The sequence below is a fragment of the Pleurodeles waltl genome, chromosome 8 (assembly GCF_031143425.1).
Source record: "Pleurodeles waltl isolate 20211129_DDA chromosome 8, aPleWal1.hap1.20221129, whole genome shotgun sequence".
NCBI classification, from domain to species: Eukaryota; Metazoa; Chordata; class Amphibia; order Caudata; family Salamandridae; genus Pleurodeles; species Pleurodeles waltl.
Genome location: NC_090447.1, coordinates 985,507,565 through 985,534,950, shown reverse-complemented (window position 1 = coordinate 985,534,950; position 27,386 = coordinate 985,507,565). Strand labels below are relative to the sequence as shown.

Here is a 27,386-nt window from a genome sequence, read left to right as displayed (position 1 = left end):
CATGCTTTTGTGAATTGTCCCAAAACATCCAACTCTCTGTTGAGAAATGTGCACAATAACACAGTCCTTTCTATGTGTACTAATTGTATTTAACTATTCCCTAAAAAATAATTTTTTTGAACTTTTGGGGACAATTTGCAAAGGCATGTAAAAGTATCTAAAAGAGTACTACAGGAACACTACTGTATGTACTCTAAAATGCCTCTTGTAACAAGACAAATAGTTCAATAGTCCTGGGCCCCTAAGTACTCTCGGGAGGGCCAGTAATGTGCGTAATGATATGGGCTGTCGGGAGTGGTATAAAAACGTCCACTCATTCATGTGCAGATGAACAGCTGAACATGTCTGTGTGACGTACCACCTTGGGCAGAGATCGGTCAAAGACTTGAACTGGAGTAAATTAAATAAATAGGTTTTATCTAAATTTAACATGCAAAAGCCCAGAAAGCCGTATTGCTGTGCAGGTAGTCAGTCAGAAAAGTGCCAGAACAGTGAGCAAAACTAATTATTATTTTAAAAAACCACATGAAAAGTATTAAAACAAAAGTAGTTTAATCCTATACAATTTAGTAAAAAGTAAACTATTGTTAAATTGATATATTTTCCCCCGTCCAACGGATACCTTTTGCATGTGATTTTTCCACCCAAGCAAAACACATGCGTTACTTCGAATGTTGCATCATCATACATTGTGACTGTACGCATATAATCTGTCTGCATACGTTTCTTTTGACTCATTCTTACTCACTACAAAAAAAAAAACAGATACCTTTTGCATGTGATTTTTTCACCCAAGCAAAACACATGCATTACTTTGAATGTTGCATCATCATACATTGTGGCTGTACGCATATAATCTATCTGCATATGTTTCTTTTGACTCATTCTTACTAACTACTAAAAAAACGTATTTTAAGGGTGCTGTGTAGATTGTTTATAATTTGGAGTAATTAAAAATGATCTTAATTATTTAAAAAAGGGAGGCGTAGAAAGTGTGGGACATGCCCATTGAGGAGAGTACATGATGTCAGTTTGGAGACAGTGTCAATGTTTGCAAACATTAGGGACCTCTCTCACAAAACAAAATTGAACAAGGGATGGCCTAAACAAAACACTAAAGAAAATTTTAAAACGTGAATTTAGTAGCTGAGCTGTTGCAGTAAGACAATTTTTTTCATTTTAATAACATTACTAATAATGGGCTTTAGGTTAGTCTATTGCTAACGATGTAATGAGTTTGTTGTCTATCTCATTTGTCTGTTCTTAATTCAATGGCTTGCCTCCATATTCTTGTGTTTGTCTAGCAGAGAAGTAGTTTGTCCTCCCATTGTTCTAATTGGATACGTTGTATCCTTCAATGGCACACTTGAGGGGGTCTCTTTTATTCTTTTGGTATTCAGCACTCCAGTGGAGTACATGTGTTTTCCTACTCTCGCTCCCTTTTCCCACTTTATTTCATTATGTTCCCCTTTCCCTCTCCCACCGATATATTTATTCATGCTCCCCATTCCGCCTGCAGTGTGATTTTTAGTAAATAATTTTAGGGCTTGGCAGCTGTAAAGGGAAGGCAGGCTACTTGATTTCTTTGTCATGCTGAGCGCATATTTTAAATTTTTCTTTCACCTTTTTTTACTTATTGATCTAATGTGGCTATCCACCATGTTAAAAGATAAATTAAAAATGAACTCCAAGTGTGATGACGCATGCAGACACATGCTTCATGACGAGTCGTGACGTGTCACAAATGAATGCGCATGTATCACAATGAATGCATGTACATTGGTAGCTATTTTAGAATGTGTTTTTCATTGATAGATAATACATTCCAAGATATGCAGCCATGTTTATACATGTATCCTAATTCATGTGTTCACATCCTACTGCCAATAAGAATTGGCAAAGCTAATAGCTCGAAATTTAAAGCCAGTCCTGTTGGCTTTGCCAATGCTTGTTCATACACTGCTTCCCCATTGTGCCTGAATTTAAAATGTAAACCTGGTCTGATTAAATTAGCCATATCTGTTATTTTTCAGGCAGTCTTGGGCCCCATCAAATAAGACCTTCACAACCACCGTTGAGACCACTGAGTAAGTACCATTGGAACAACCTATGCAGATGTGTAACATAGAGGTGTTGAGGAAAGTTCTTTTGATATATGGTTTATGGTCTCAGAGTCACGCATGAGAGTGTCATACATGACGCCCTTGGCAGTGTTTTATTTTACTATACCTATCAGTTTTGTTGACTTCATTTCTTTTGAAGAAGAATGGTGCTTCCCCGTTATTCTATCAATTAGGCCTACACATCTACCAAGGTATTGGATATGTTCCTGCACTGATATTGCCTCCTAGTCTCTGGCCAGCTTGACACGTTACAGGTGTAGCGCTCATACTGCAACCTAAAAAGTATCTAAAAAATAAATGCTTTTTAATTTATACATAAACTATAGTTTGATAGTGCAGATGGACAGAAAGTTTAAGTTTCTGTTACCTTTTTTGGCGAGAAAGTTAAAAAATTTGATACTTAAAATGGTCGAAATCATGCAACCTATTGAGGATTCTAGATATTCCTTGTGTGAAATGTTTGACATCAATAACTTTCACCACATTGATGGAAGTCAATAGACTCCTGATGTGCCAGGCAGATTCTTCCAGATGTGGGTTTTTCAATTGTACAAGCAAAATGAGTGGTACAGCAGTCAGTGGGATCTATGAAAGTTCCACCTTTGACTCAGGGAGGGGGGCGGAAATCACTCAGGTAGTGTTTAAAGGGAAAAATATAATCTGCCAATTTGAGACTAATGAGGTGCCTGAAACGCAGTGCTACTATTGAAGGTACTTGACATCTTCAATAATACGTGTTGTGTTTTTAGATTTTTATAGGGTCAAAAGCATTCAAAAAAGGATTAGCTGAAGCATTAAGTATAAAGATGATCAATACTGGGAGGTTCACTAGGCATTTGTGCCCCTACAATTAATGGTTGGTTAAAGGTGCCTCAGAGGCTCTGTTGTTTATTAGGCACATTCCAATCCAACATCTACTGACCATGAGATCAGCTCAAAGTTGCTTTGCACATTTGTGACCTGGCGTGACTTACAGCTGTGCTCTAGAGCTGCATTTATTCCCACTGACACCCACAACAAAACTATCCTACCATTCTTCTTACGAACATCAAGCATTCCACTTTGCAAAATTGACCAAAACACATGACTATTCAAATAGTCAACAATTTTCCATTTAGAATAACTTAATAACTCCCCAGGTTTCAAACAAACATTGGCATTCAACTCACTAAATATCAGTCTAGCTTCTTGGTCTGGGTTTTAGGTTCTGCTGAAATTATGCCTGCTAGGACTTTTACTGGCTAGGATGAAAGTTACACCTCCACTCAAGAATTTGGCCATGTGTTGATCTGGGATAAAGTTAGGCCTGTGATGCCATGAATGGGCTCCCCTTGCTCACAAAAGAGCAGTTTAATGTGTGACAGCATTATAACAGTCACAACTGAGTAAAGACATGTCCGGTATAAATACCTGGAAGCAATGGTTAAGGAGTTTGATCATAAACTGCCTCTTACCCAGCTGGTATTCTGATGACAACTCCGTTTAGCAATTGAACACAACCACTACTGGGGTCAAAATGTTTATCAGGGATACTCATTAGTGTGCCTGTCAAGTACTATGTCGAAGTCACATTGCTGATTGTTAGCAATTGGGTTCCTGATTGGTAGAGGTATGCACCCTCTTCAAGCAGGAACCACAATCCTGGTCGGGGTAAGTCAGATACGCACCATACATTAACTTGTGCTCACCTTCTGGTAGCTTGCCACAGCGCAGACAGGCTTAATTTAAGAAACAATGTGTAAAGTATTTGTGCAACACTTAATACTGTAAAACAATGAAAACGCCACACAGAAATAGTCCACGTCAGATTAGAAAAATATAGCTTAATTTAATGAGCAAATTAAAATGAATATGGCAAAAATCCAATAAGTAGAAGTGGAGATATGAATTTGTAAAGAATATCTGCAAATGTAGCGTTTAGAAGCTTAATGTGCCAAAAGGGCCTATCTGGTCATGCTAAACTGGGATAAATCCAAAAGTTCACACTGACCGCGATGGTGCACGAGCCAGCTACAGGAACCAATTTTGAACCGCTGAAACAACAGGGCAGAAGGAGAAGAAAATAGGGGAAACCATGCCAAGGATCTCATGTCTAAAACATGTACCCCGCAGCTGAAAGTGGGGCTAGCTACCCAACCCCTTGGGAGCTCTCTTCACTAAGGCAGAAGAACCTGGAGAGACCACCAGCATTGGTGTAGTCTGTTCCAGGATGGTGTTACATCGTAAATTCCATTCCCTGTGGTGAGATGGACCACCTTAAAAGTTTGGGATTCTCGCCCCTCACTTGCATTAACCATCTGAGGTGCCTATGGTCTGCCTGAACCCAGATATGAGTGCCAAACAGGTATGGCCTTAGCTTCTTCAGTGCCCAGACAACAGCAAAGGCTTTTCTTTTTATTTTGATCTACCTCTGTCCCCTGGGAAGTAGCCTCATACTGGTGAAAGCCACAGGTTGATCCAGGTTCTCTTCATTTAGCTATGAGAGCACCACCCTTGTCCCTTGCTCTGATGCATCTGTTTGAACAATGTGTACTTGGGAGAAGTCAGGGGCCTCGTGTAGAGGTGCTGTGCACATGGCCTCCTTAAGGGTGTCAAAAGTTTTCTGACTTGCCTCAGTCCAAATCACCTGAAGTGACTGCTTCCTGGAAGCCAGCTCTGTCAAGGGGGTAGCAATGGTGCCATACCCCTTGACGAATCTCCTGTAATAACCAGAGAGGCTTAGGAGGGCTCTTACATCTGTCTGGGTCTTGGGGGGTTCCTAAACCAGAATGGTCTCAATTTTGGCCTTGTGGCGCTGCACTTTGCCACCTCCCACTTGGTAACCCAAGTCGACCACAGAGTTCTGCCCTATCTGTCCAACTTACTGGCCTCGATAGTCAGGCCTGCACTCTGCAGACCCTGAAAGCACTTTCCTGAGGGGGCACAGGTGGCCCTCCCTGCTAGAATTGAAGACCTTAATGTCATCTAATTAGGCAGCACTGAAGTTCTTCAGCCCAGCCGGGGCCTGGTTGACCAGCCTCTGGAATATGGCAGGGGAAAGGCCATGACCTGGAACTGGATGTGCCCTTTTGAGGTAGAGGACGCAGACCTCTGTTTTTTTGCCCTGGGTCAATACAATCTGCCAACACCCAGACATAAGCTCAAACTTGCAGAGGAACTTGGCAGCTCCAAGCCGATCTATGTGCTCATCAACTCTGGGGATGGGGTATGCCTCAGTCTTGGTGACAGCATTGAGCCTGCAGTAGTCCACACAGAACCTAAGTTCAGGTGCGACACCTGGAGGGGCAGCCTTGGGGACCAACACCACTGTGTGAAATTGCAATTCAGTATCCATTTGTAATCTGATTTTAGGAACCAGTAAAACTTTACTGACTCCTAAAATGGATATAATACATTCAAACAGGTTGGTTCACAAATAAAGATACTGGTCGCAAAAAAAGAGTTGCACTTTGCAAACAGTTTGTGCTATCGATATTGAGTACATCTGAGCCTAAAAGAATTAATTTTGAAATATCCAGAATGTGCAGCCCCTGCTATACTCATAAAGACGTGTATTTTTTCTAAACAATCCAGTGAACGAATCGTTTAGCATAAATGTCCAAAAAGAGTAACTCACTGATTGAGGGGTGTATATTCACTCTCAGTGAAATCTGTATTTGATTGGCATGTGGGTTTACATGTACATGGTTGTCAAAGAGGACAAAGGCGGAAGTGCTCTATTGAATCTCATTAGATGAGTGCATGCTGTTTTGCATAATCTTGCCATACTAGTCACGCATGTGGCTTGCAAACAGAATAAAAGAGGGAGATCAGCAAGCCTGAATGTTCTGTATTCAGTGCACTACCTGCGAAATCAATCCTGATTTCATGCTTCGTTTTACCTGACCTAGTGCACGTGCAGGTTAACATGTTCAGCGTACATATTCCATGCGCAGATGTAATCACCAGAGTGCTGCCTATTTGTTAAATGCAGACGGCAGCCATTTTGTGCATCTCTTAAAAATGAACTAAATGCGTCCTTTGACAGTGCACTGTCATCAATACATTCATTGTTCACATGTATCTCCTAGGCAATCGCGGACGCCAGCAAATAAAACCACCACCACCGAGGAGACCAAAAGGTAGGGTCTGAATTTCATTAATTGTGTGTCACAGTACATTGTGTGAATCGAAACGCTTGTGAGCACTTCTCAACAATAACAGGAACATTGCAAAATTATACATAGATACAGTCACAACCATGTCCTATACTTTTTAGGGTCATTGCTTTATATGTATGTGAGATAGTGCTTTATTCTTTTAAAAATGTGTCTTGTACCTCTTGCCAACTGGGGAAGCTATTCTTCTTTTAAAAGTAAGAGTATTATTTGTCATATTACTCAAAATGTCTTTACAACAGACAGTGGTGATTATAGTGCGATATTAGTATATATGAAGAGGAAAACAAATGTTATGTAACTGCAATGGTTTGAAAACCACTCCAAAAACTTGAGCAGTCCAGTAACAACTGGCATGATTGTTACAAATGGGTTCAGATTCACTATACATTAGCCAGGCAGTTGAGATGCACACTTGCACAAAGCATAACAAGGAGCAACATCAATGAACTATTGGGTGAATAAGTAAATGAAACTGATGCACAAGCAGTGCCAAAATTGGTTTACATTGCAACGGCCAAAAACCGCCAACAACCCTATTACCTAGGCAAAGTAGGTGTAATGGGGTAGAAACAACACAATCGTCCATAGATTTGATACCAAAGCTAAATTTACTAAAATATTGTGTTATTTCCTTGCTTGAAAACCCAACACCAAACGAAACCAGGCAGAAAGAAAGGAGCAGCAGAATATCACATGATATTCTACTAATTTCTTTTACCTGAAATTACACATTTCATGCCACCTATGTTTTTAACCATTGACATCACATTGCAAGCTGTATTGGGGAGAGAACCTCGATTACAAATAGTATGCAGCTCAATGCTGACTCACATTTGTGCCATACCATAATGTTTATGTTGCTCTAAAATGGCTTTTGTCGTGGAAGCACAACCGAAGACGTCACCTGTAACTGACTCTTATTAAATGTAGTTCTGCACTCCACAATGTTTTACCCTTGGCTCAAGCTTTGCTGTGTTTGTTTAAACGTTAGTACTTCTGGGCTAGGGTTTGTTGGCTGCTGCTCTCCCAGGGTGAAGTTCTAACTCGTTACGTACGATAGGAATTGCTTGTGGAAATTCACTCAATCACAGAATGATCAGTTCTTCTGCCACCATTTTGTCCAAACCAACATGGACTGCTGTATAAAATAAATATATAACAACCAAATGTCTACACACAAGACAAAAAATCACAGATCATGGTTTGCCAAGATACAGAAGGGCAACTTCAGCAATCTATGTGTGAAACCTGTGTTAGAAGAACCCTTGTGTTTTTTTCGGTTTTTGGGGAGCTTGAACCCGAAACACTTCCTATTCAACCCTTAGTTATGAGGATTACTATCCTAAACTAAGGCAAATTAAAATTTCTATAGGGTCTATTTACAACACCTTCTAGGAATACAGAAATAGTACCACAGGAATATTCTTTTACATTCTCCTACATGATTTTGCAAATCGGCCTTGAAACATCCAACTCTGGTTAATAAAAGTGCAAGATAGCACAGCCCTTTATATTTGTACGAATTGTACTTAACTATTCCCTGAAAAATCCTATTTTAGAACTTATGGGGCCAATTTGTAAAGACATGTAAGAGTATCTAAAAGAGTACTACAGGAGCACTACTTTATGTACTCTAAAATGCCTCTTGTAAGAAGGCAAATAGTCGAATAGTCCTGGGACCTTGACTACTCTCTGGAGGACCAGTAATGTGCGTAATGATAAGGGGTGCCAGGAGTGCTATAAAAACGTCCACTCATTCATGCACACATGAGCAACTGAACATGTCTGTGTGACATATAAATGTCGCAAATGCCGCAAATGTCAAAAGGGTGATGGGGGCAATGACGGAAACGGGGGAAACAAAAAAACACTTACAGTTCTTGTCATCGCCACCGCCTCCTGCCGCCTCGCTCCTCTTCTGGTGTCCCACCATTCAATGGGACACCAGCCTAGGCTCCCCAGCAGTCCTGGCACTGCTTTCATGCTGAACTCAGCATTCAAGCAGCAAAATAATTTGTCTGAGAGGCTTGGACTGCCACTCAAACACAGCCCTGGGGTCTGTGCAGTTTCCCCAGCCTGGCTGTGTACACCTAAGTGTGCATTTGGGTTTGACTGGCCCAAGACAGCCGGCCAAACATACATGCACACTTAGGTGCACTCTCTGCTCCTCCCCCCTCACACCTCCCGTGCCCCAACACCGCCCTGCACTAAAATAAAACAATAGCAAGCTATTGTATTAATTTTTCATCTGCTGGCTCTTCGCCAGGGGGGCAAAGCCCTTCCGCCATTGCGGAGGAGCCACCTCTGATCCTTGGCAGAGATAGGTCAAAGAACTGAATTGGAAAAAATAAAAAAAATAGGCTTTATTTCGATTCCACATGCACAAGCCAGGAAAACCTTATTGCTGAACAGGTATTCAGTCAGAAAAGTGCCAGAACAGCAAGCAAAACTACAATTAATACAGAAAACATCGAAAGTATTAAAACTAAAGTAGATTTTCCAGTACGTGTAAAATGTGCATTTGTAAATCATGCTGCAATATGCATTTATACAGTTCACATTATTTTTGCCTCTAAAGAAACACCATCATGAACACACACATCAAATGTTGGTGTTTTCCTTTTTTAACTATCACTGAAAAGGCAATTACTCTTTACAAGAAAGGTTTTACAGGTGTTTCAAGAGAGGTGAACTACTTGCAAATTCTTTGTTTATTACTAGGGTCATGTTTTTGATCGGAAATATTGTATAATCATAAGTCTAAAAGACGCTTCAGTTATTACAGCAAGTGCAGCAAAATTGAACAAGGAACAAGGAATGGCCTAAACAAAACACTAAAGAAAATAAAAAAATGTGAATTTAGTAACTTAGCTGTTTTTTCTCATCACCAGCTGCTGCAATGAGGCCTATTGTTTCCACTTAATAACATTGATAATAATGGGATTTGGGTTAGTCTCTTGCTAATGATTTAATGAATTTGTTGTCTAGCTCATTTGTCTGTTCCTAATTCAATGGCTGTCCTCTGTATTCTTGTGTTTGTCCCACTGATTAGTTTGTCCTCCCATTGTTCTAATTGGATACTTTGTATCCTTCCATGGCACACTTGAGGGGGTCTCTTTTATTCTTTTGGTATTCAAAACTCCAGTGGAGTACCTGTGTTTCCTACTCTCGTTCCCTTTTCCCACTTTATTTCGTTGTGTTCCCGTTTCCCTCTCCCACCGATGCTCCTCATCCCACTGGCAATGTGATTTTTAGTAAATATTTTTAGGGCTTGGCAGCTGCAAAGGAAGGGCAGGCTACTTGCTTTCTTTGTCATGCTGTGCTCATATTTTTAACTGTTCTTTCACCTTTTTTTTACTTCTTGTTCTAATGTGGCTATCTCCCATGTTACAAAGGAAAATTAAAAATGGGCTCCAAGTGTACTGACGCATGCAGACACATGCCTCATGACGAGCCAAGACACATCACAAATGAGTGCGCATGTGTCACAATGCATGCACATTGGTGGCTATTTTAGAATGGGTTGTTCATCCATATAAAATGCATGCCACGACTGGCGGCCATGCCTATGCATGTATCTTAATGCAGGCTTTTGCATGCTACTGCCAACAAGGATTGCCAAAGCCAATAGCTCAAAATTTAAAAGGCAGTCCAGTTGGCTTTACCAATGCTTGTTCATGCAATGCTTCCACACTGTGTCTGAATTTAAAATGGAAACCTGGTCTGATTAAATTAGCCATGTCTCTTATTTTTCAGGCAGTCTTGGTCCCCGTCAAATAAGACCTTCACAACCACTGTTGAGACAACTGAGTAAGTACCTTTGAAACAACTTATGTTAACATGGAGGTGGTTGAGGAAAGGTCTTTTGATATATGGCTTAGGGTCTCAGGGTCAAGGATGACATGTCATACACGAGGCCCATGAAAGTGTTTTCTTATTTACTATATCCATCAGTTTTGTTGACTTCAGTTCTTTTGAAAAAAAAATGGTGTTTCCCCATTATTCTATCCATTTGGCCTGCCTTTCTGCCCCGGAGCCAGACATACTACAGAGGGTTATGCAGCCTTTTGTGTGGACTCAGGACACTGCCTGTGCAGGTATGGCAACTCCTCCCTCCCATCCTGCACAGGATGGCCCACAAACATGCAAATGGCCACTCAGTCACAACTAAGCTCCCTTTGTGTGTGGCTTTCTGGAGGGAACACATGTCTGTCACCCACCCAGATGTGTATTCAGTGACAGACAGAGGCACTAGATAATTTAAAGTAAGAAAATGCCAACTTTCTAAAAGTGGCATTTTCAGATTACAATTTCAAATCGGACTTCACCATACGTTGTGATTTTAAATTGTGATTCCAGAGGCACAAAACTTGGGGGTCCCATCTCTTCCCAATTTGAAATTACACTTACAAAATGTAATAAGTCATTCCCAATCTATGGGAGAGAGGGGTCTTGTAGTGGTGAAAAACTAATTTAAGAGTTTTTCACAACCTGAATATGGTTGAACTTACCTTTATGAACTTAATGAACTGAATGGCCTTTATGAACTTAAAGGTACATGTCCAACCTTTTAAATATACTGCACCCTGCCCTTGGGACTGTCCAGATCCTACCTTTAGGGATGACATATGTATTTAAAAGGAAGGCGTGGGCCTGGCAAGGGGATTAACTTGCCAGGTCAACATGGCAGTTTAACACTGCAATGGCAAGCCTGAGCCATGTTTGAAGGGCTAATGCTGTGGGTGGCACAATCAGTGCTGCAAGCCCACCACTATTATTTAATTTACAGGCCCTGGGGACAGGTAGAGCACTTTATTAGGGACTTATAAATAAATTAAACATGCCAATTGTGGATAAGCCAATGTTATTATGTTTTAAGGAAAGAGCACTTGCGCTTTAGCATTGATCAGCAGTGTTAAAGTGCCCTGAGTCTTAAAGCCAGCAAAACAAAGTCAGCAAACAGGAGGTCAGAAGCCCAAAAAGTTAGGGGAAACCACGCCAAGGATGCCAGGCCTAACACTGATGAGAGGGTAATTGTCTTTATGTTCCATATATGGCAAAATCAATGTAGTATTTGAAAATATTTGTTTTAATATCTTGCTAACGGATTCCATTATCAATTGTCTTTATGATATTTCATGAAAATTAAAGATAATTTAAAAAAAACATTAATTGACCCAAACTACTTATCCCTCCCCCAAATCCCGACCAGCCAGTTCTGGACTCAGTCTTTTCATTAAGCATGATTCAAGAAATGCAAATGAATGGCTATAATGCATACACAAGATGGCCGCCCCATTTTGATTAAATTATAGAAAACATATGTGCATTTCTTTAATAACATAAATTCTTGGTATGGTACGTCTACCAAAGGCATTCGCCTCTGTAAGCGCATTGGAAGCCCAAGATTCTTCAATGTCTTTCTTTCTTCTGTGCTTGCAAGCAGCCGTGAGCTCGCATTCAGAAACCTACAATTCCCGTAAAGGTTTCAACACGATGCTGCCCAGGCATTGTGCAGCTCAGTGTATGCCCCGCAGGCAGGATTTGACCCGTGCTGATCTCTGAGAGTCAAATCAGATTGCAGCCTCATCCGAGAAAAACACCGTGATGGCTATATTTGAACAGATTCAACATTGGCATTTTTGATGCACCGTTGTCAGTTGCTAAGCGACAGCACGCGAATGATGCTGGAAGACGCCTGTCAGAGATCGGTATTGCTGTGTAAGAGGAAAATAAAACCGGTCGCGTAGTATAGCTGATGGTTTCTTTCATGGCAATTGTAAAATAAGCAGCCAATTATTTCTAAATAAATCCTGCATCTTTCAAGTGGGTAGCAAAATAGGAGGCGCAATAGATGAAATGCCATTTGTGGCTGCCTGCTACCGATCTAGACAGCAGCTCGTGAAACTAATCTGCCAATCTTATGAGGGATAGCTGCGCAGTGTAGACTTAGAAAATAGTAAGAAAGAAATATCTTTCCTTGAAAACAGAGAATACTTTTCCTGTCAATCTTTAGAGCCCGACAGTAACATCTGATATAGATATAAATACTTATACTTGGAACCTGCCCTCTACGCACGAGTGCTGGGAATAATAAATAATGTTATCGTTTCCTTCTCCTGTAACTTGCTTACCGCCGCCTTGTGTGCCCGTGGTATGACAACAGTTCGCTTGTGTGAATGTTTCTTTTATTGTGCACATTGTATCGAAACAATGTGGTAATACATTCATAAAATGAATGTTTCCATATTTTGAAATCCTATTCCTTCACTAAACACCCTAGTGCTGCCTTAAATGTTTCATATTACATTTAGATTTTTAGTAGCAAACAGAGATGTATAAAAGAAAGCTGCGCCATTTTGTGAATGAGTTCACTGTCACGTTTGCTGCTGTCGTGTGGTGGTGTGGCCTTGAGACTAGCGTAGTTTGTCTTTACATTAAAGTGTCTCTGTAACTGAAGGGAGAAAGGAGTAGTAGTTCCGGGTCGTTGAAGTCTCCCGTAAGTGGTTAACAGCACGTTGATAGGCACATTAAGTACAATATTACGTCATCCAAATTATATCGTTATTTAAATGACTTTAAGGGGCCTAGAAATGACAGGATGACGGGCCCTAACACGAGTTGCCCTCACGGAAAGCGTACTTTCCTATTTTTAGTGAGCAGCTTTTTGTAAACATTTTATTCACATTTTTCATAGAATGATTTTTATTAGAAGCTGGGCCGAAATGGGACCAAAGCTATCTAGCAAAAGTGCTCGAATCAGCAAAGCACTGGATGGCTGAGGAACTGTAGTGAGCAAGCCGGACCATTTACATGGTTTATTTGGATAATCGATGAATACATTTTGGGGAAAACATTAGTGCATACTACAACACAACATTTCAAATATTTTGGCTAAGTACTTTTATAGTCAGGTTATAGCAGCCCACTTAGCCCTAAAAGCAACCATTAGCCTGCAGACCATGGGGTGCTTATCAAAATTCTCAAATGGGCAGTATGACCCTAATTAGAGATTGGTCATTGTCGTTCCTAAGACACAGTTGACTGAACACCCATCTGGAAACACCTGCTCCTAAACTCACTAATCTCCTTCTCCCCTTCCATTGCTCATCTATATCTTTGTACTTCTCTCTTTCACTCTCTTCATTCCCACTGTTTGAATCACTTTCACCTCAACCGTGCTCTCTCTTCCCACTCTCTAAATCCTACTGTTCCTAACACTATCATCCAACTCTTGCATTTTATTCTTCCCCTGCATCCCCTTCACTTTCACTTTCACATTCTCTCTTTCTTTTTTTCTCTTTGCTTTCTTTTAACTTCCTGTTTCCTTCTCTATCCCGCCTACGCCCCTTCTCTCACTCTGTCCTCGCCTTTCACTCTCCCTCTCTATTTTTCTCTTCTGTTCTCTCTCACGCACACGTTATCACTCTTTCTCCCTACGCCTCTTCCCTTTCTCCTGCTGTCTCTGTTTTTCTTTCTGTCACTCTTTCCGCCTCTACTTCTATTTGTCTCTCTCCAGTACTTCTCCTCTTCCCTCTCTTTCTGTCTCTGTTTCTTCTACTCACTCACCCAGTCTTCCTTTCAGAATCATTTTCTGTCTCTCACTACATCCCCCTGTCACATTTCTCTCCCTGTACTTTTCTTCTTCCTTTTCTGTATTCTTCTCTCTTTGTATCTCCCCCTTTCTCTTTCTACATTTCCTCCATGTTCTTTGTACTCCCTTTTTATTTTTCATGTTCAGCTTTCGACTCAGTCTATTTTCTCTTTTGCTCTACCTCCCATTCCTTCTCCTTCTATTTCTCATTTTCATTCCTTACTGATTATCTTCCCTTTCCTGTTCACTTTCCTGCTCCAATTCCATTTCCATTTCCATTTTCTTTCCACCTTCCTCTCCCTCTTTCCTTTCTCCTTCCCACTTCTCCTTTCCCTTTTTGCTTCTCCTTTTAAACGTTACAGCTTTAAATTGTTTTTCTTTCTCTTCATTGTTCCCTCTCTCTTTCTTTCCCTTTTGTCTAGTGCAGCTATGCACATATGTTGCACAGGCCACAGGAACCATTTTCACTGTCGGAAGAATGGCAAGTTCTTTCTTTAAACCTCTTCCCTATTCAATAAGGAGAATCCAGCAGTGAACCTGACTACTACATATTAGTCTGCATTCGAGACAGAGAGAATAAAAGTGAACAAAGGGCCGGAAGACAGAAAACACATCTTGGCATGGCCAAGGCAATGAAACCCTTGGTGAACCTTAGATGAGTCCTTAACAGTAAGGTGTTTACAGGTGGTATTCTGGTAGTTTAAACTCTCAACAGGGGCCTCAGTGTATCTTTTGACCATGGCCTAATCACACTTTTGAAACTCTCTGTTAAACAAAAAGACCGTTGGCCATATCATGATTGGTGTGCACCCTGAACATCGAACCCAAAGTGTTTGTGGGACAGATTATCAAGGACAAAATATCGAAAAAAACATCAACAGGCAAGTAAGTCTAGATTTTGTATACCTAACCACATATATGTACCTAGGAGGTACATGCATCTTCAACATACATAGATGTGGAGTTAGGAATAGCAATTCTATACTTCCTTACATGCACTTACCTTTTGATATTTTGTCCCTCGATATTCTTTCCTCGATATTCTTGTACCACAATATTGTTGATGTTGATACTCAGTAGTACAATCATCATGAGCACATGCTCTGGTGGAAAATGGAGTTGTGAGCCAGTCTGCATTATAATTCCTCTGCATACAGCGCATATAGGATTATATTTATGGCAAAGTGGTGCAGTGTAGCATCACCTCCCTGTGCTGCACTGCATCACTGGGAAAGGGCAGAATGTGGTGTATACCCTTTTCCCCTGCGCTGGTGCACAATGGGTTGCCTAACACCAACGCAGGGAGCCTTGCACTACAGTTTAAGGGTGGCTGCATTGCATGCAGGATTGTTTTTGTACAGGAAGGGGTGCCTTCCTTCACAAAAACAATCAGAGGCATATTCCTCTTTCTATGTGTGCTGCAGAATACCTTCTGGTCAGTTGATGGCAGGTCAATCGATTGTTGATGTATGCTGGTCCTTCATTATGCAGAGCTTTGTATGCAGGGGCCAACATATTTAACTGGCATCTCTTCTGGATCAAAAAGCAGTGCAGCTTCTTGAGGTGCGGTGTGATGTGGATCTATCTGGGGAGGTTGAGGATGAGTCTTGACAGTAAATTTTGTATTGTCTGTAGTCTTTTCCTGGAGATGTGTGGTGATTTATATTTAGAGTGTGTTCCTGTAGTCCAGCCTGCTGGTGATGAGGGCCTGTGTGATGGTCCTTCTGGTATTGACTGGGAGCCATCTGAAGATCTTGTGGAGCATTCATACGGTCTGGAAGTAGGACCAAAAGACTGTGTTTACCTGTTGCTGTCCAAGATGATGCTGAGGTTGTGGGTGTGGTCTGTAGGGATTGGGCTGAGTTCAACAGGCCACCATGTGTCATTCCAGGATGAGTTGTGGTTCATAGTGATGAGGACTTCCATCTTGTCCTTCATCCAGTTTGCAATGTCTACCATACATCTGTGGAAGTTGGTTCTCGTGGTGGAGGGGTCTTCTGACAGTGAGAGGATGAGCTAGGTATCGTCGGCGTAGGAGATGATGTTGAGTCTGTGCAATCTGAGGGTGTTGGCCAGGGGGGTCATGTACTTATTATAAAGGGTGTGGCTAAGGGATGATGCCCAGAGGACACCACAGATCTTTTTTGGGGGTTCTGATGCGAATGGTGAAGACAGAGTTACTGGGTTCTTCTGGTGACGTATGAGCCAATCAATTTGAGGGCATTTCCCTGGATTCCAGTGTGGTGCAGTCTGTGGATCAAGATGTGATGGGAGACGTTGTTGAAGGTGACTGACAGGTCCAGGAGGATGAGGGCTGCCATTTTGCTGTGATCCAGGAGGGCCCTGATGTCATCAGTGGCTGCGATCAGGGCTGTCACAGTGCTGTGGTTGACTCGGAATTCAGATTCTTACAGATTCAGTATGTCAACTAAAACAGAAGTACAAAAAATGTACTCCTGATATTTAATTTACATGTAGTTTTAATGTATTTCTTCTATATAGTTAAGATTGTTCCATTGAGTATGAGGATGGACCAAACTCACATAAAATGACCAGTTAGTAAGCCATGGTTGGAGTTGTTAGAATGTAAAACATTTGCTTGGGCATTGTGGGAAATTTGGTAACTTTGCATCAGCTATAAAAAGTTCCATACCTGCATGCCAACACAATTGGGCTGTTTCTCAACCACATGAAATCCTACCCATGTTGGGCAGGACATCCAGCGGCCTGGAAATGGCTTTCTGCGATTTCCATTATGGCAGGGGACGAGCAGGTGGCTGTGGTGATGACTGAGTGAGTTTGGGTAGCTGAAGCTTTGAGATGGGCTGGTGGTTAGGGGTGAGTTTGAAAGGATTCCCTGACCTCTGGGACTACAACAGAAGGGGTGGATCCATGAGTCGGAGGTGAGGCAAGGGACATTTATGGGGCAGACCCTATGAGAGCAGACTGCAGCAGAGCAGCAGTATTCCGTACCTTGCCAATTGGACAGTGAAGTCGATTTTTCTCTGGCACTGGGTGCCACTGTCTTTACTTAATTCAACTGTACACAAGTTGCAGTCTTTCTTGTTCTAGGACTGTCATCATGGGGACAAGACTGCTTGATTAGGGTGGCAGCACCCCCATTTGTGGGGGACTGAGTCTGATACCACACTGTCTAATAGCTGTCGGCCTAACCCTTTCGGATAGATAGCAGCTCCTCACCAAAACCCAAGAGAAAAGATGATTTGTGGCAGCATGAGGCATGATATTCTGTGACTTCTCAAGGAAGTCATGGTGGAACTGATCTTACCCCTTTCTCTCAGTTGCAATAGCCTCATACATGCAAAAGACAAACAGAATCAGGACTTGGTTCAATACATTTTGCTAAAGGTACTGCGTTCTATGTAGAAAGGCAAGAATTGTGATTATTAGGACAATGAAACACAACACTATTATTGTGGTGACCAGAAAAGTAAAACAGCTGAAAAGTCCCACCATACTGTCCCAATACTGAACCTAAAATCCCTACCTGCACCACTAAAAATCTACATGAGAGCAATAGCAGTGTTAACCCTAATCTGCCCGTCTAGTCACTTCAAGGAAACCCAATCCCCATACCTGTGCGATAGGCAGAGAAGAGATCTGTTGTTCTGATGGCAGTCCTCCCAAGTGGATGGAGAGAAGATGCTGTGTTCAGCAGAACTGCAATGACAGAGTGCCGCATATGATGGCTGGCTGACTGGAATGTCCCTTCTAACCTGGTTTGCGGCAGTTTGTTGTTTCATAATAAAATATGTTATTGTTCTAAGAACTGCCCTGACGTGATAACATGTCTTTTCTATATAAGGTAGACATTCTACTCTTTGGACCGGCAATACCCAGTAAATAATCACGGACAGCCTTGGGCTGAGCACAAGATGAAATCTTGTGCAAAGGAACCAACAACAACTTCCGCATGAAAGGGCAACTGATGCAAATAATAAATTATCTCCACTAAAATGAAGCTTTGCTAATATAATAAAAGGAATACAATGACATGCAGGTGAAATGGCACAGGCCTTAGGCCCAGATCTAAATTAATGTGATCATGTAAAACGCTAAAATAACCCCACATCATTATGAAACTGATGGTCTCTTGATTTCCCAAGTCGCACACCCCTAGACATGATGATCATCTTCTTTCCCAACAATGACAATAACATATTTATTACCCTGCCTTCATTTGAATATATGGGTAATGTCATGCTGTCACAGGCATCTTCTCAAAGGCAGGACGTTTAGGAAAAAAGCAGAAATCATGTGCAGTGCTTACATTTTGCAGACTGTTGCTAGTGGTTGCACAATCAACTCTAATTTTTGGGGACCAGGAATAATTCTTCCCCACCAGACTTTTACACAGAGCAAGAGGGAAAAAGGAACAAAAGGGAGAAAGAAGGAAGAAAAATATGGAAAAACAATGACAGAAGGAGAGAACAAAGTGAAAATGGTATTAATCAGATATAAATGCATCAGTGCAAAGTCATACTATCTTAACATTGTGCAACCTGACATTTAGCAACACCAGAGGGCGGTCAAAAGGAAAAACTCTAGACCTCTGTACTTTTTTTTTTAACAAGTTAATCGCTGATGAAGTGGCCTGAGTTGTCAGCATGTCAGCATTCGAGCCTGCACTCTGGCTTCAGTGAGGACATGACTCCACCTAACCTCTCATTGCAGGGGTTATTCACAGGCCCCTAATGCCTCTGCAGTACATGCCCCTCCAACCCTCCAGGGTCCTACAAACCCTTCAGAGGGGCCCCATTCCTTCCAAAGCCAATGAATATGTGTTACAATATTGGAGACCCGTGGCCCCTCTTCACATTGTGCTTGGGTGCCCCATAATTTTATGTTACACCACTGCCTGTAGCAATGTTCACTGAGAATAGAGAGGAAGTATTAAGGCTAAAAAAGCCCCTAAGTCCTTCTCAAGCTGCATGGTTTTCCTTACAGTTTTGAGATGAAAGACAGTTTTGAGATGAAAGACAAAAGCTCCATTAGTTCTTACTTTTCTGCCTCCCTCATGTGGCTACTTTTCAGGTGTGGCATTAGCCAAGACCTTTCTTTTTGAAAGAATATATATACATCTTATATACATATATGTATTAGGACTTTCAGTCATCCCTCTTATTCCATCAGTCTACTTAAGTGTCATTCACTTTTTTCTTCCACCCGCCACAGCATATGACATATGAGACACAGGATCAGCCCATTTCCCCCTTCAACTCCCCTGTGAGTCGTGGCATTCTGCTCTTCCACAGCATGCACATCCGCACAATAAGTAGTTCCTCTCAGTACAAGGCATTACATACGTAACATGTGTTTTTGAAAAAAATGGTTTTAGACAAACTTTGGTATGTAGAGTGCATGCCTTGATACAAATAGCACGCACAAACCAATTAATTATTGGCAAAGCCAAAAGATCTGAGCCAATACCCGATGTATTGGTTTTACCAATGCTTGCTTGTTAGTGATAGAGTTTCTTTTGGTGGGTTGACTTGTCATTCATGTTAAATAACCAAACGTTCCTCGGGCTTATCCTGCAAAGTTGTTTAAATTCGGCAGAGTTAAGTGATTTTTTCAGATTGCTGGGCTTTGGTTAGTTTTTATTGAGGGGTGTAAACGATGTGATTGTTTTTCTCCATAAGGTTGTTTTTATCAGTGTTGTTTGTGAATTTTGCAAAGTTTTCAAATATAAAAAAACACAAACACAAAAAGGGAAAGAAAACTTGAGCTATTAAACACGTTTGGTGGAGAAAACAATCTCTGAAAAAATACTTTTGTGGGAGCTCTCACGCCAAAAAAAAGTGAGAAAGATATATTTTTTCAACAACCATTTTTTGGTAGAAACCTTTTCAGGAAACAAAATTAGGTGAAGCATCTTTGCATGATATGCAGAGTACAACTATTGGCAACCTTGCTCAACACCAAAGTGTTAGGAATTTATCAGGTGTGATAATAGGCTCCCATTCTGAGTTGTGCCTCCAAAATAGAACACAACATGAAGATTTCAGTGGCAAAGTAATCAAAATCTACATGCCCCAGGATTTACAAAATATTTTCCTCAGAAACGTCTGCCTTGTTTGACCTGTTGAAACTCATCTGGATAAAACTGCAAAGGTAATGTGTTTTCTGCAAAGTCTAGTATTACAGAATGTGCCCTAATAGAAGTTACTGCATATACCATGAATTAACGAGCTGCTCCCACGTGCTGATTCCCAAGAACTTATTTTATTGTGCCAAGTCTGTGAGAACAGATATATCTGTTCTATGTTCTAAGATGTATACTCCCAGACATAGTTGGAGGCATAACAGGTATTTACCAACAATAAAAGTGAAAACAATCACATAGACCCTGCTTACTGGTCCTTTGTGGTTGCACCTTTATCGTATTGACAGGTAAACATACCCTGTGGTTGATTATTAAAAACATTTTTCGGACATGATGAATAAAAGCAATTATGAGTTTTTCTCTGAAAATGTGAGCCAACTCATAGATTTTGCTGCTTCCTGGTATTTACGGAGCATTTTCAATCAGTAAAGTTTGGCAGATTTGTCTTGCCGATTTTTTTGGGCAAACATTATGATTGCCAGATTTTACAGTAAGATTTAGAATTCTGACACCCATGAATACGCTGATGTACCCGGGTATCAGCATTTTACAATGCACAGGTAACGAAGTCACAGAGGAAGTGGTTTCAAGACTGTTACCTAATATGTTTTTTTTAAATAATAGTGACATGACATTTTAACTCGGGATTCTGACTGGGTCATACATATGCTACGTGAAAGTTTCCATATATACCTTTACTGCGAACAGAATACGATGGATTTATGCCTAAACCCGTTCCTCGGGCTGCCTGTTTGTTTGTCTGTAATAATCTACCTACATTCTACTATCTGAATATTACAACAGTACCTGCCATTAAACCACTTCTGTACCTGATAAGTGCATAATGTAGTCAAATAACCATGCCCATTTCACTTCGTGTTTTCTAGTACCACCTATTCTTCAGACTCATCTAATGAAAAGCCAAGATCTAATCTGGTTGAAAGTGCGAGGGCAAGGTAATGTCACTATTTCCTACAATGAATTCCACAAATTACATTGACTTCCATTTTGCTCTGTTTCCTGGTTATATGCTCTGAGTATACCACATGCTACCTCGAACTATGACCACAATTTAAAATGCATGATTTCAAGTGGGTATCGTGGTTCCTCAGACACACAACGTCTTAATACTTCCAAGGCTAGTCTCCCTGAGCGTTTTAGAGAAAAAGAAAAGACAAACATCATATTCCATATCGAGAAAATATTTGGGTGAAGGGGCTTTGCCTTAGTTAAAGTCTTGTTCAAGGAGCTGAATACATTAACTTGGAACACGTACATTCCATTGTTGCACCAATATTTGAGCCAAGTGTTCTCCATTCTAGTTTTTCTAAAAAATGAGATGAAGCCATTAAACTAGGTTTAACCTATATCTTGCAAAGAATACAGTGCTTCCTTAAAACGTCTTGATGTGTCCAAGAATATACTCATTTCCCAACAGTCAATGTTATTAATTTGACATCATATTATTAGATTACTAGACCATTACATTCATTAAATTCCTACAAAGATCTAAAAGAGTCAACATGGGGCGATTGGGACAAAAATGATGGGCGAGGAATAGCAAAGCTGTAAATTGTCTGAGAGCAGCACATGAAAATTCGACTTGGAAGTGAGCATATGCAATTTGCCTGGTGCACAACAAATTGTATATTTCTCGTTTTGTGTTTACGTAAATTTAAATTATGTTTAATAAATGCCACCAAATAAGAGAAAGGTCGGATTAAGGAGAAGTTTAAAAAAAATCTGGCACCCTGTCAATTGAAACCAATGCAGAAAGTGAGCTACAAGTGTGTTTAATATTTGTGATTGCTTGCACAGGTTTGCAGTATTTAACCCCGTAACTGCTGCCCAGACAGTGCTGAGCTCTTTTTTGGCTATTTGAGGTAGTTTGGATGCAGGGCTTCATAACTTTTTTCCACATAAGGTATCTATACCAAATTTTCGTCCTTTTTTTTCCAACTTCCTGTGGATTCTGAAGGTACCCAGGGTTTGTGAATTAGGCAACATATAGCTACATTTTGTGTTTTTTGGGAAAATAGGATAAAAGTGTTTGTCTATGGCATCAGCAAATGACGTGCTGTGCTAACGTCACCATGTTCCGAGATTTTAGGAATAAAAAGTTTTCATTTTTAACCAGAGCTTTGGCATTTTTCAAGAGGTAGCCCTTTATTCCTATTTTTTGTGCTCTGAACCTACTTCTAGTTTGTGTTGGACACCAGTGTGAAACCCATGGGTTAGCCAAGAAATCTACAGATTTCTGAAAAGTAGAAAACATTACAAATTCAGCAAGGGGTCATATATGTAGATCCCTCAAGGTTTTCCCAAATAAATTGTTGAAATAAAGATCACAATGAGTAGGAAAAAACAACCATTTTGCCATTGTGAGGGGACTCCTATTGACCTCTGTTTGATCCGTTCCTGTCACTGGCAGTAGGCGAAACACACAGGTGGAGCAGTGTTTTTTTTGGCACAAGTGGGGCAATGCTGGGTGGTAGGAATAATGTGGGATCCGGAAAGTTTCCATCATAGAAATGTAAGGAAAGTGCATGATTTCACGCAAAGTTCTGCATTATTGGTAAGAAAACCTCATGGGATTCACACAAGGCACAATACCCTGGAATCTTCTGGTTGTTTAGTTTTAAAAAATGGCTGTGGTTGGTAGGTTTCCATGTTTGTGCCCAAGCACAGCTCCAAATCCTGCAGCTACCCCTTTTGCTGATCTCTCCATGTGACACTTTAATACCTTTTGTGTAAAGGTCCCTTGGCCCACCCACACAAGGGAGGTACCGTTTTCATCTGGAGACTTGGTAGAATGCTGTGTGGTTGGAAATTCCTGGCTCCCTGCAGATTCCAGAACTTTCCATCACAGAAATGGGAGGAACATATGTGTCTGTTCTCAAAGTTTGAGGTTTGCAGAGCATTGTGGGTCAGAATATTTTGTGTGATACATGCAAAGGCACACCAATTTGGACTCCCCCAGATGTCTAGTTTTCATAACTGTCTGGGTCTGTTAGGTTTTTTGAGGTGGCAGCCTACTCAAGCCTAAGTGCAATTGTCAACCATTGCAACTAGAACAATATTGCAAGTTCGCCACACTCTCCTGGCAATAAGTAAAACAAAACCCAAAAAAATTAAATGTCCTCTTGCATGCCATTGGAATGGGATACTTTAGTCTGCAGGGGAGCAAAAAGACTGTTGAGGTTTTATGGGTGAGGGTGGTGTCTGATGTTTGGAAGGGCAATACCCACCCCATTATCCTATTTAAAAATACATATCCCTGCCATGCAGAGAGCTTTCTGCCTCCCCAGCAGCAAATTGGGGGCACACCTTCTGTCTGCCCATGGGTAGATAAAATACTGGTTTGTCCCTTTTTGGGTGGTGTGTGGCTAATGCCAGAGTGCAACACCTCCACCACTTTTTTTCCCCAAAGGCAAAGTACCTGATGTCAGGTGGATATTCTACTCTGAGGGCAAGTTTGGGACAACCTCCCCTATTGTAACAAGCCTCTTATCTGCCCCCAGGGGGCAGAACGACACTATTAAACCCAGTGGGGAAGGGATGCGGTTCGATGCCATGGTAAGCCCTCCCGTCCTTTTGTTTTGGCACCATTTTGAAATCTTTGGACTCTAGTGGGGTTTCTGTCCCCCTTGGTGAGTGATGGTAGATTGGGCTTTAATTCCCTACCCATCCTCAGAAAGGGGTGGAAAGTCTGTGTGGCACTAGAGTGGAGGAGCACGGGCCCAGGCTGGGGCTGCTGCACCCAAAAAAATATTGAATTCAGTCCTAGTGTCTAGTGGGCTTTCTGCTTCCCAGGGGTAAAATTGTGGGTATTTACCCGATCTGTTCCCCTGGGGGCAGAAAGACTGTAGCCTATTTTACTTGAGGAGGGGGCATGGACATTTCGATGCTGGGGAGCCCCCACAAGTATATTTTTATTTTATAAAAACCTGTTGACTAGTGGGCTTTCTGGCCCCCTGTGGGGCAGATTAGGGGTCATTATCCTAGTCTGTCCCCCCGGTGGAGGGGGGGGGCAGAAAGACTGTTGCCCAGTTATTTGTTTGGGGGCATAGCCATGCCCATGGTGGTCAGCCCCCACCTCTATATTGAAAAAAAAAACCTGGTGATTAGTGGTCTTTCTGTCTTCCCTGGAGGAGCAGATCAGGGTAATTACCCCATATGTTCCAGTGGGAGTGGGGGGCAGAAATATTGTTTTTCCATTTACTTGGAGGAGAGCTTGACCAAGCCCCTGCCCCTATATTTTAAACAAGAAATATCCCTGGTGTCTGTTTGGCTTTCTGCCTCCCCAGGGGGTAGGGTAATTACTCCCATCTGCCTCCTAGTTGGCATAAAGACTGTTGCCCCATTTAGTTGGGGTAGGGGCATGATGGGCAGCCCCTTCCCTCTACTTAAACAAAATAACCTTTCTCTGAAAGTGCAATTTAGTGCAAATTCTGATCCCCTGGGGCAGATTGGGAGGAAAAAAACACCTGCTCCCTGGGGGGGGGGGGGCAGAAAGGCTGTTGCCCATTTACTTGGGGTGGGCCCATGGGCATGCCCGTGCTGGACAGCCCTACTCCTGTAATTGTTTAAGAAAGAAAATCCCTGGTATCTAGTGGGCTTTCTGCCCCCCCAGGGGGAGTTCAGGGATAATTGCTCACATATGCCCCTCATAGGGGCAGAAAGAGTGAAATAATAAATGCCCCCCTGGGGGAGCAAAAGCCCTTGCTCAAGGGGCTGCTCCCCCATCCCTGGTGGCTAGTGGTAGTAGGTGGATCCTTCCTTGGAGATCGTTCTTCTGTGGCAATCCTCAAGCAGCGATCCACTCTGTGGAGGTACAATTGGAAAAGGGAGATTCTCCCCAGTCCAACAATGTGTCTCCCATTAGATTCAGTGGTTGGGGGCTGAGATATGCTCTTGAGCATTGATTCAGTAAAAGTGAAACAAGCCCATCTGCTCATTTTATTTTCACCTTTACTGCAATGATTGTGATTACAGTGACCAAAACCCCCCAAAAGTCTCCCTCTCGTGAAGCGCACCAGAGGGGTCTTTATAACTCTCTCCAGTGTCAGTGAGTGGCTGACAGTTGGACTGGCAAGGGACTGTGGACATCAACCATTGGCTAATGGCCAGACTAAAGGGGTTAGTGATATGTTTTAAACTTATAGAGGCCTTCCAGTGAATGATGTCACAAATCTCCAAATCCCAGCTGACATCAGCAAACAAAGCAACATTGTAGGTTATCTAATGTTGATTGTTAGTAATGCATAACTTGGTAAAGGGAACTGAGCCATTCCTATAATTGGATTTCCTCTTTACTTAATTATAGTGCAATCGTTCCTTGATGTAACTGCTTCAGGTACACAAACACAAACATAGCTGCTGGATTTGTGTTGATTGAGTTGTGAAATCACAATAAATATTCTCCCTCTTTATTCCCTTGGGCTGGATATCTTAATTGCTGTTATGAGTAGCATGAGTCCCTCTACCATAGCAAATGTAAATGAATGGAACCCTGTTGAGGATTGTAGGTTAATGTATTTATCAGTATTCAAAATGTATAGCTGTTTTAGTTACAACTAGATTCTGTCATCTTCAGCAATAAGACCATTTAAGAATACCTAGATAATGGTTTCTTTTATGTAAATGTATATATATATATATCTATACACAAATGTATATATATATATACATATATATATACATATATCATTATATATATATATATATATATATATCTGTGTATATATATATATATATATATATATATTTATTTAATATTTATCCCAATAAAAGTGTCTAGAACCCTAAAATGCAATTAGAGAGCTTAGTCAAACATTTGAAAAGTTATTGTTGATCTAATGTATAACTGTTAACGTAGTGAAAAATGAAAAAAATGAGAATGGGAAAGTACATATAAGGAGAATGTAATAATACCGTTTTTATTTTATTTTTGCACATAAAATATAATATTGCTTTCTATGTTAGTAAAAATATTGAATATTAAGGCCAAAAACATATCTGCAATTTAATAATGTTTTACCATTAACACTAAAATACATTACTGAGGTTTCCATCACAACACGTTGGTCTTAAAGCCAGAATCCACAAATTCAGATTTTTAGTATCATGATTTGTTAAATATTTCCAACATTTTTAGAACACACAGCTCATTGTGTTCCTTTTTTGGGCATTCTGAAGTGTGCATTTTCACAGGGATCTTGGTTTCCTAGTAGACCAGAGTTTGAATCACAGTGGATTGTTGTGTAAGTGATGCTTGTTTTTTGGTAAAATTTGGTGTGTTATATAAACAATTGTGAGGCTGTTTCGTGTTAATTGTGTCTTACTCATTTTGGGTTGTGAAACTTCATTGAATTGATAGATGTCTAGTGGATGGTCATGTTATGTTCATTTACCTTTAGAGTGTATTGGTTTTGCTTGAGTGGAAGAAAGATGAAATGTAGAGCTCAACCATTGTCTTCGTATTTGAGGGTGGCTGTTTCACATTGCCTAGCAAGTGTGACTAAGCTATGCATAATGCTGCTGAAGAAGTGGATTGTTGTTTGACATATTGGAATTCGATATGTAATTTGCTTAAAGTAGGACTAGTTTTATTTAATTTATCATTTTTCTGTAATGATTGTGTGGAACATTTTTGAGTGGTCTTAGAGGGGTGTTCTGTTTGTGTTTGACACTGTGAAACAAAGATCCAGGTCTCCTCACCTTGAGGACTAGCTGGTGGCACTAGGACACTGTGAGCCCAACTCACAAAGGTAAACTTACACATGATTGTTTGCTAGTCACAAAGGGATTCATGAATAGTTATCTTTACGAGTGCAGAGTCTCTGCACATAAACAGACCTATCTTTTTATGTGTGGAGACTCCGCACTCATAAAAATATTACTTGTAAATTCCTTTTTGTGAATAGCAAACAATCCTAAACTTACACAAAATTGTAAGTTTACCTTTGTGAATCAAGCCTAAGATTACTACTTGATCTCAAAAGAGCACTATAATAGATAGTTCTAATTTAAGGCAAAAGCAATATTCCCCACTCTAACTGCTATCTTTAATTTGCTCTTACTGCAAAGTAACCACAGTCAATTTTCAGTAACCTCCAATGCTGGGCGAAACTGGTCCTAGGTTGCTTCTGTTCTGGTTCAGGAAGGACCTGGCCTGCCAGTTTGTTCCCATTATAACAGGAACAAGATTGATTTGCATATAACTAGGTCCATATGGAGGTGGCATGGTGTGCAAAATAATTATGGATTAGGATGCACCTCAGGTAATTACTAGTGGCTGAGATTAATTCAAGAGTTCCTTCCATTACTTTTTGGTATACTTTAGTTTGTTCCATTAACTAGGATGGAAACGCCCAGACATG

At 40.9% G+C, this 27,386-nt stretch overlaps 1 protein-coding gene across 7 annotated transcripts in view; it reads left to right on the top strand.

The window, feature by feature from the left end:
• Positions 1-27,386, top strand: part of SCEL (sciellin) — a 463,522-nt gene that overhangs the window by 108,064 nt on the left and 328,072 nt on the right. For all 7 annotated transcript variants that reach the window (XM_069205234.1, XM_069205233.1, XM_069205232.1 and 4 more), the window contains 4 exons: positions 2,034-2,087; positions 6,194-6,244; positions 10,040-10,093; positions 20,892-20,960. In XM_069205234.1, the coding sequence (XP_069061335.1) occupies positions 2,034-2,087; positions 6,194-6,244; positions 10,040-10,093; positions 20,892-20,960 (228 nt within the window). The remainder of the gene's footprint in view (positions 1-2,033; positions 2,088-6,193; positions 6,245-10,039; positions 10,094-20,891; positions 20,961-27,386) is intronic.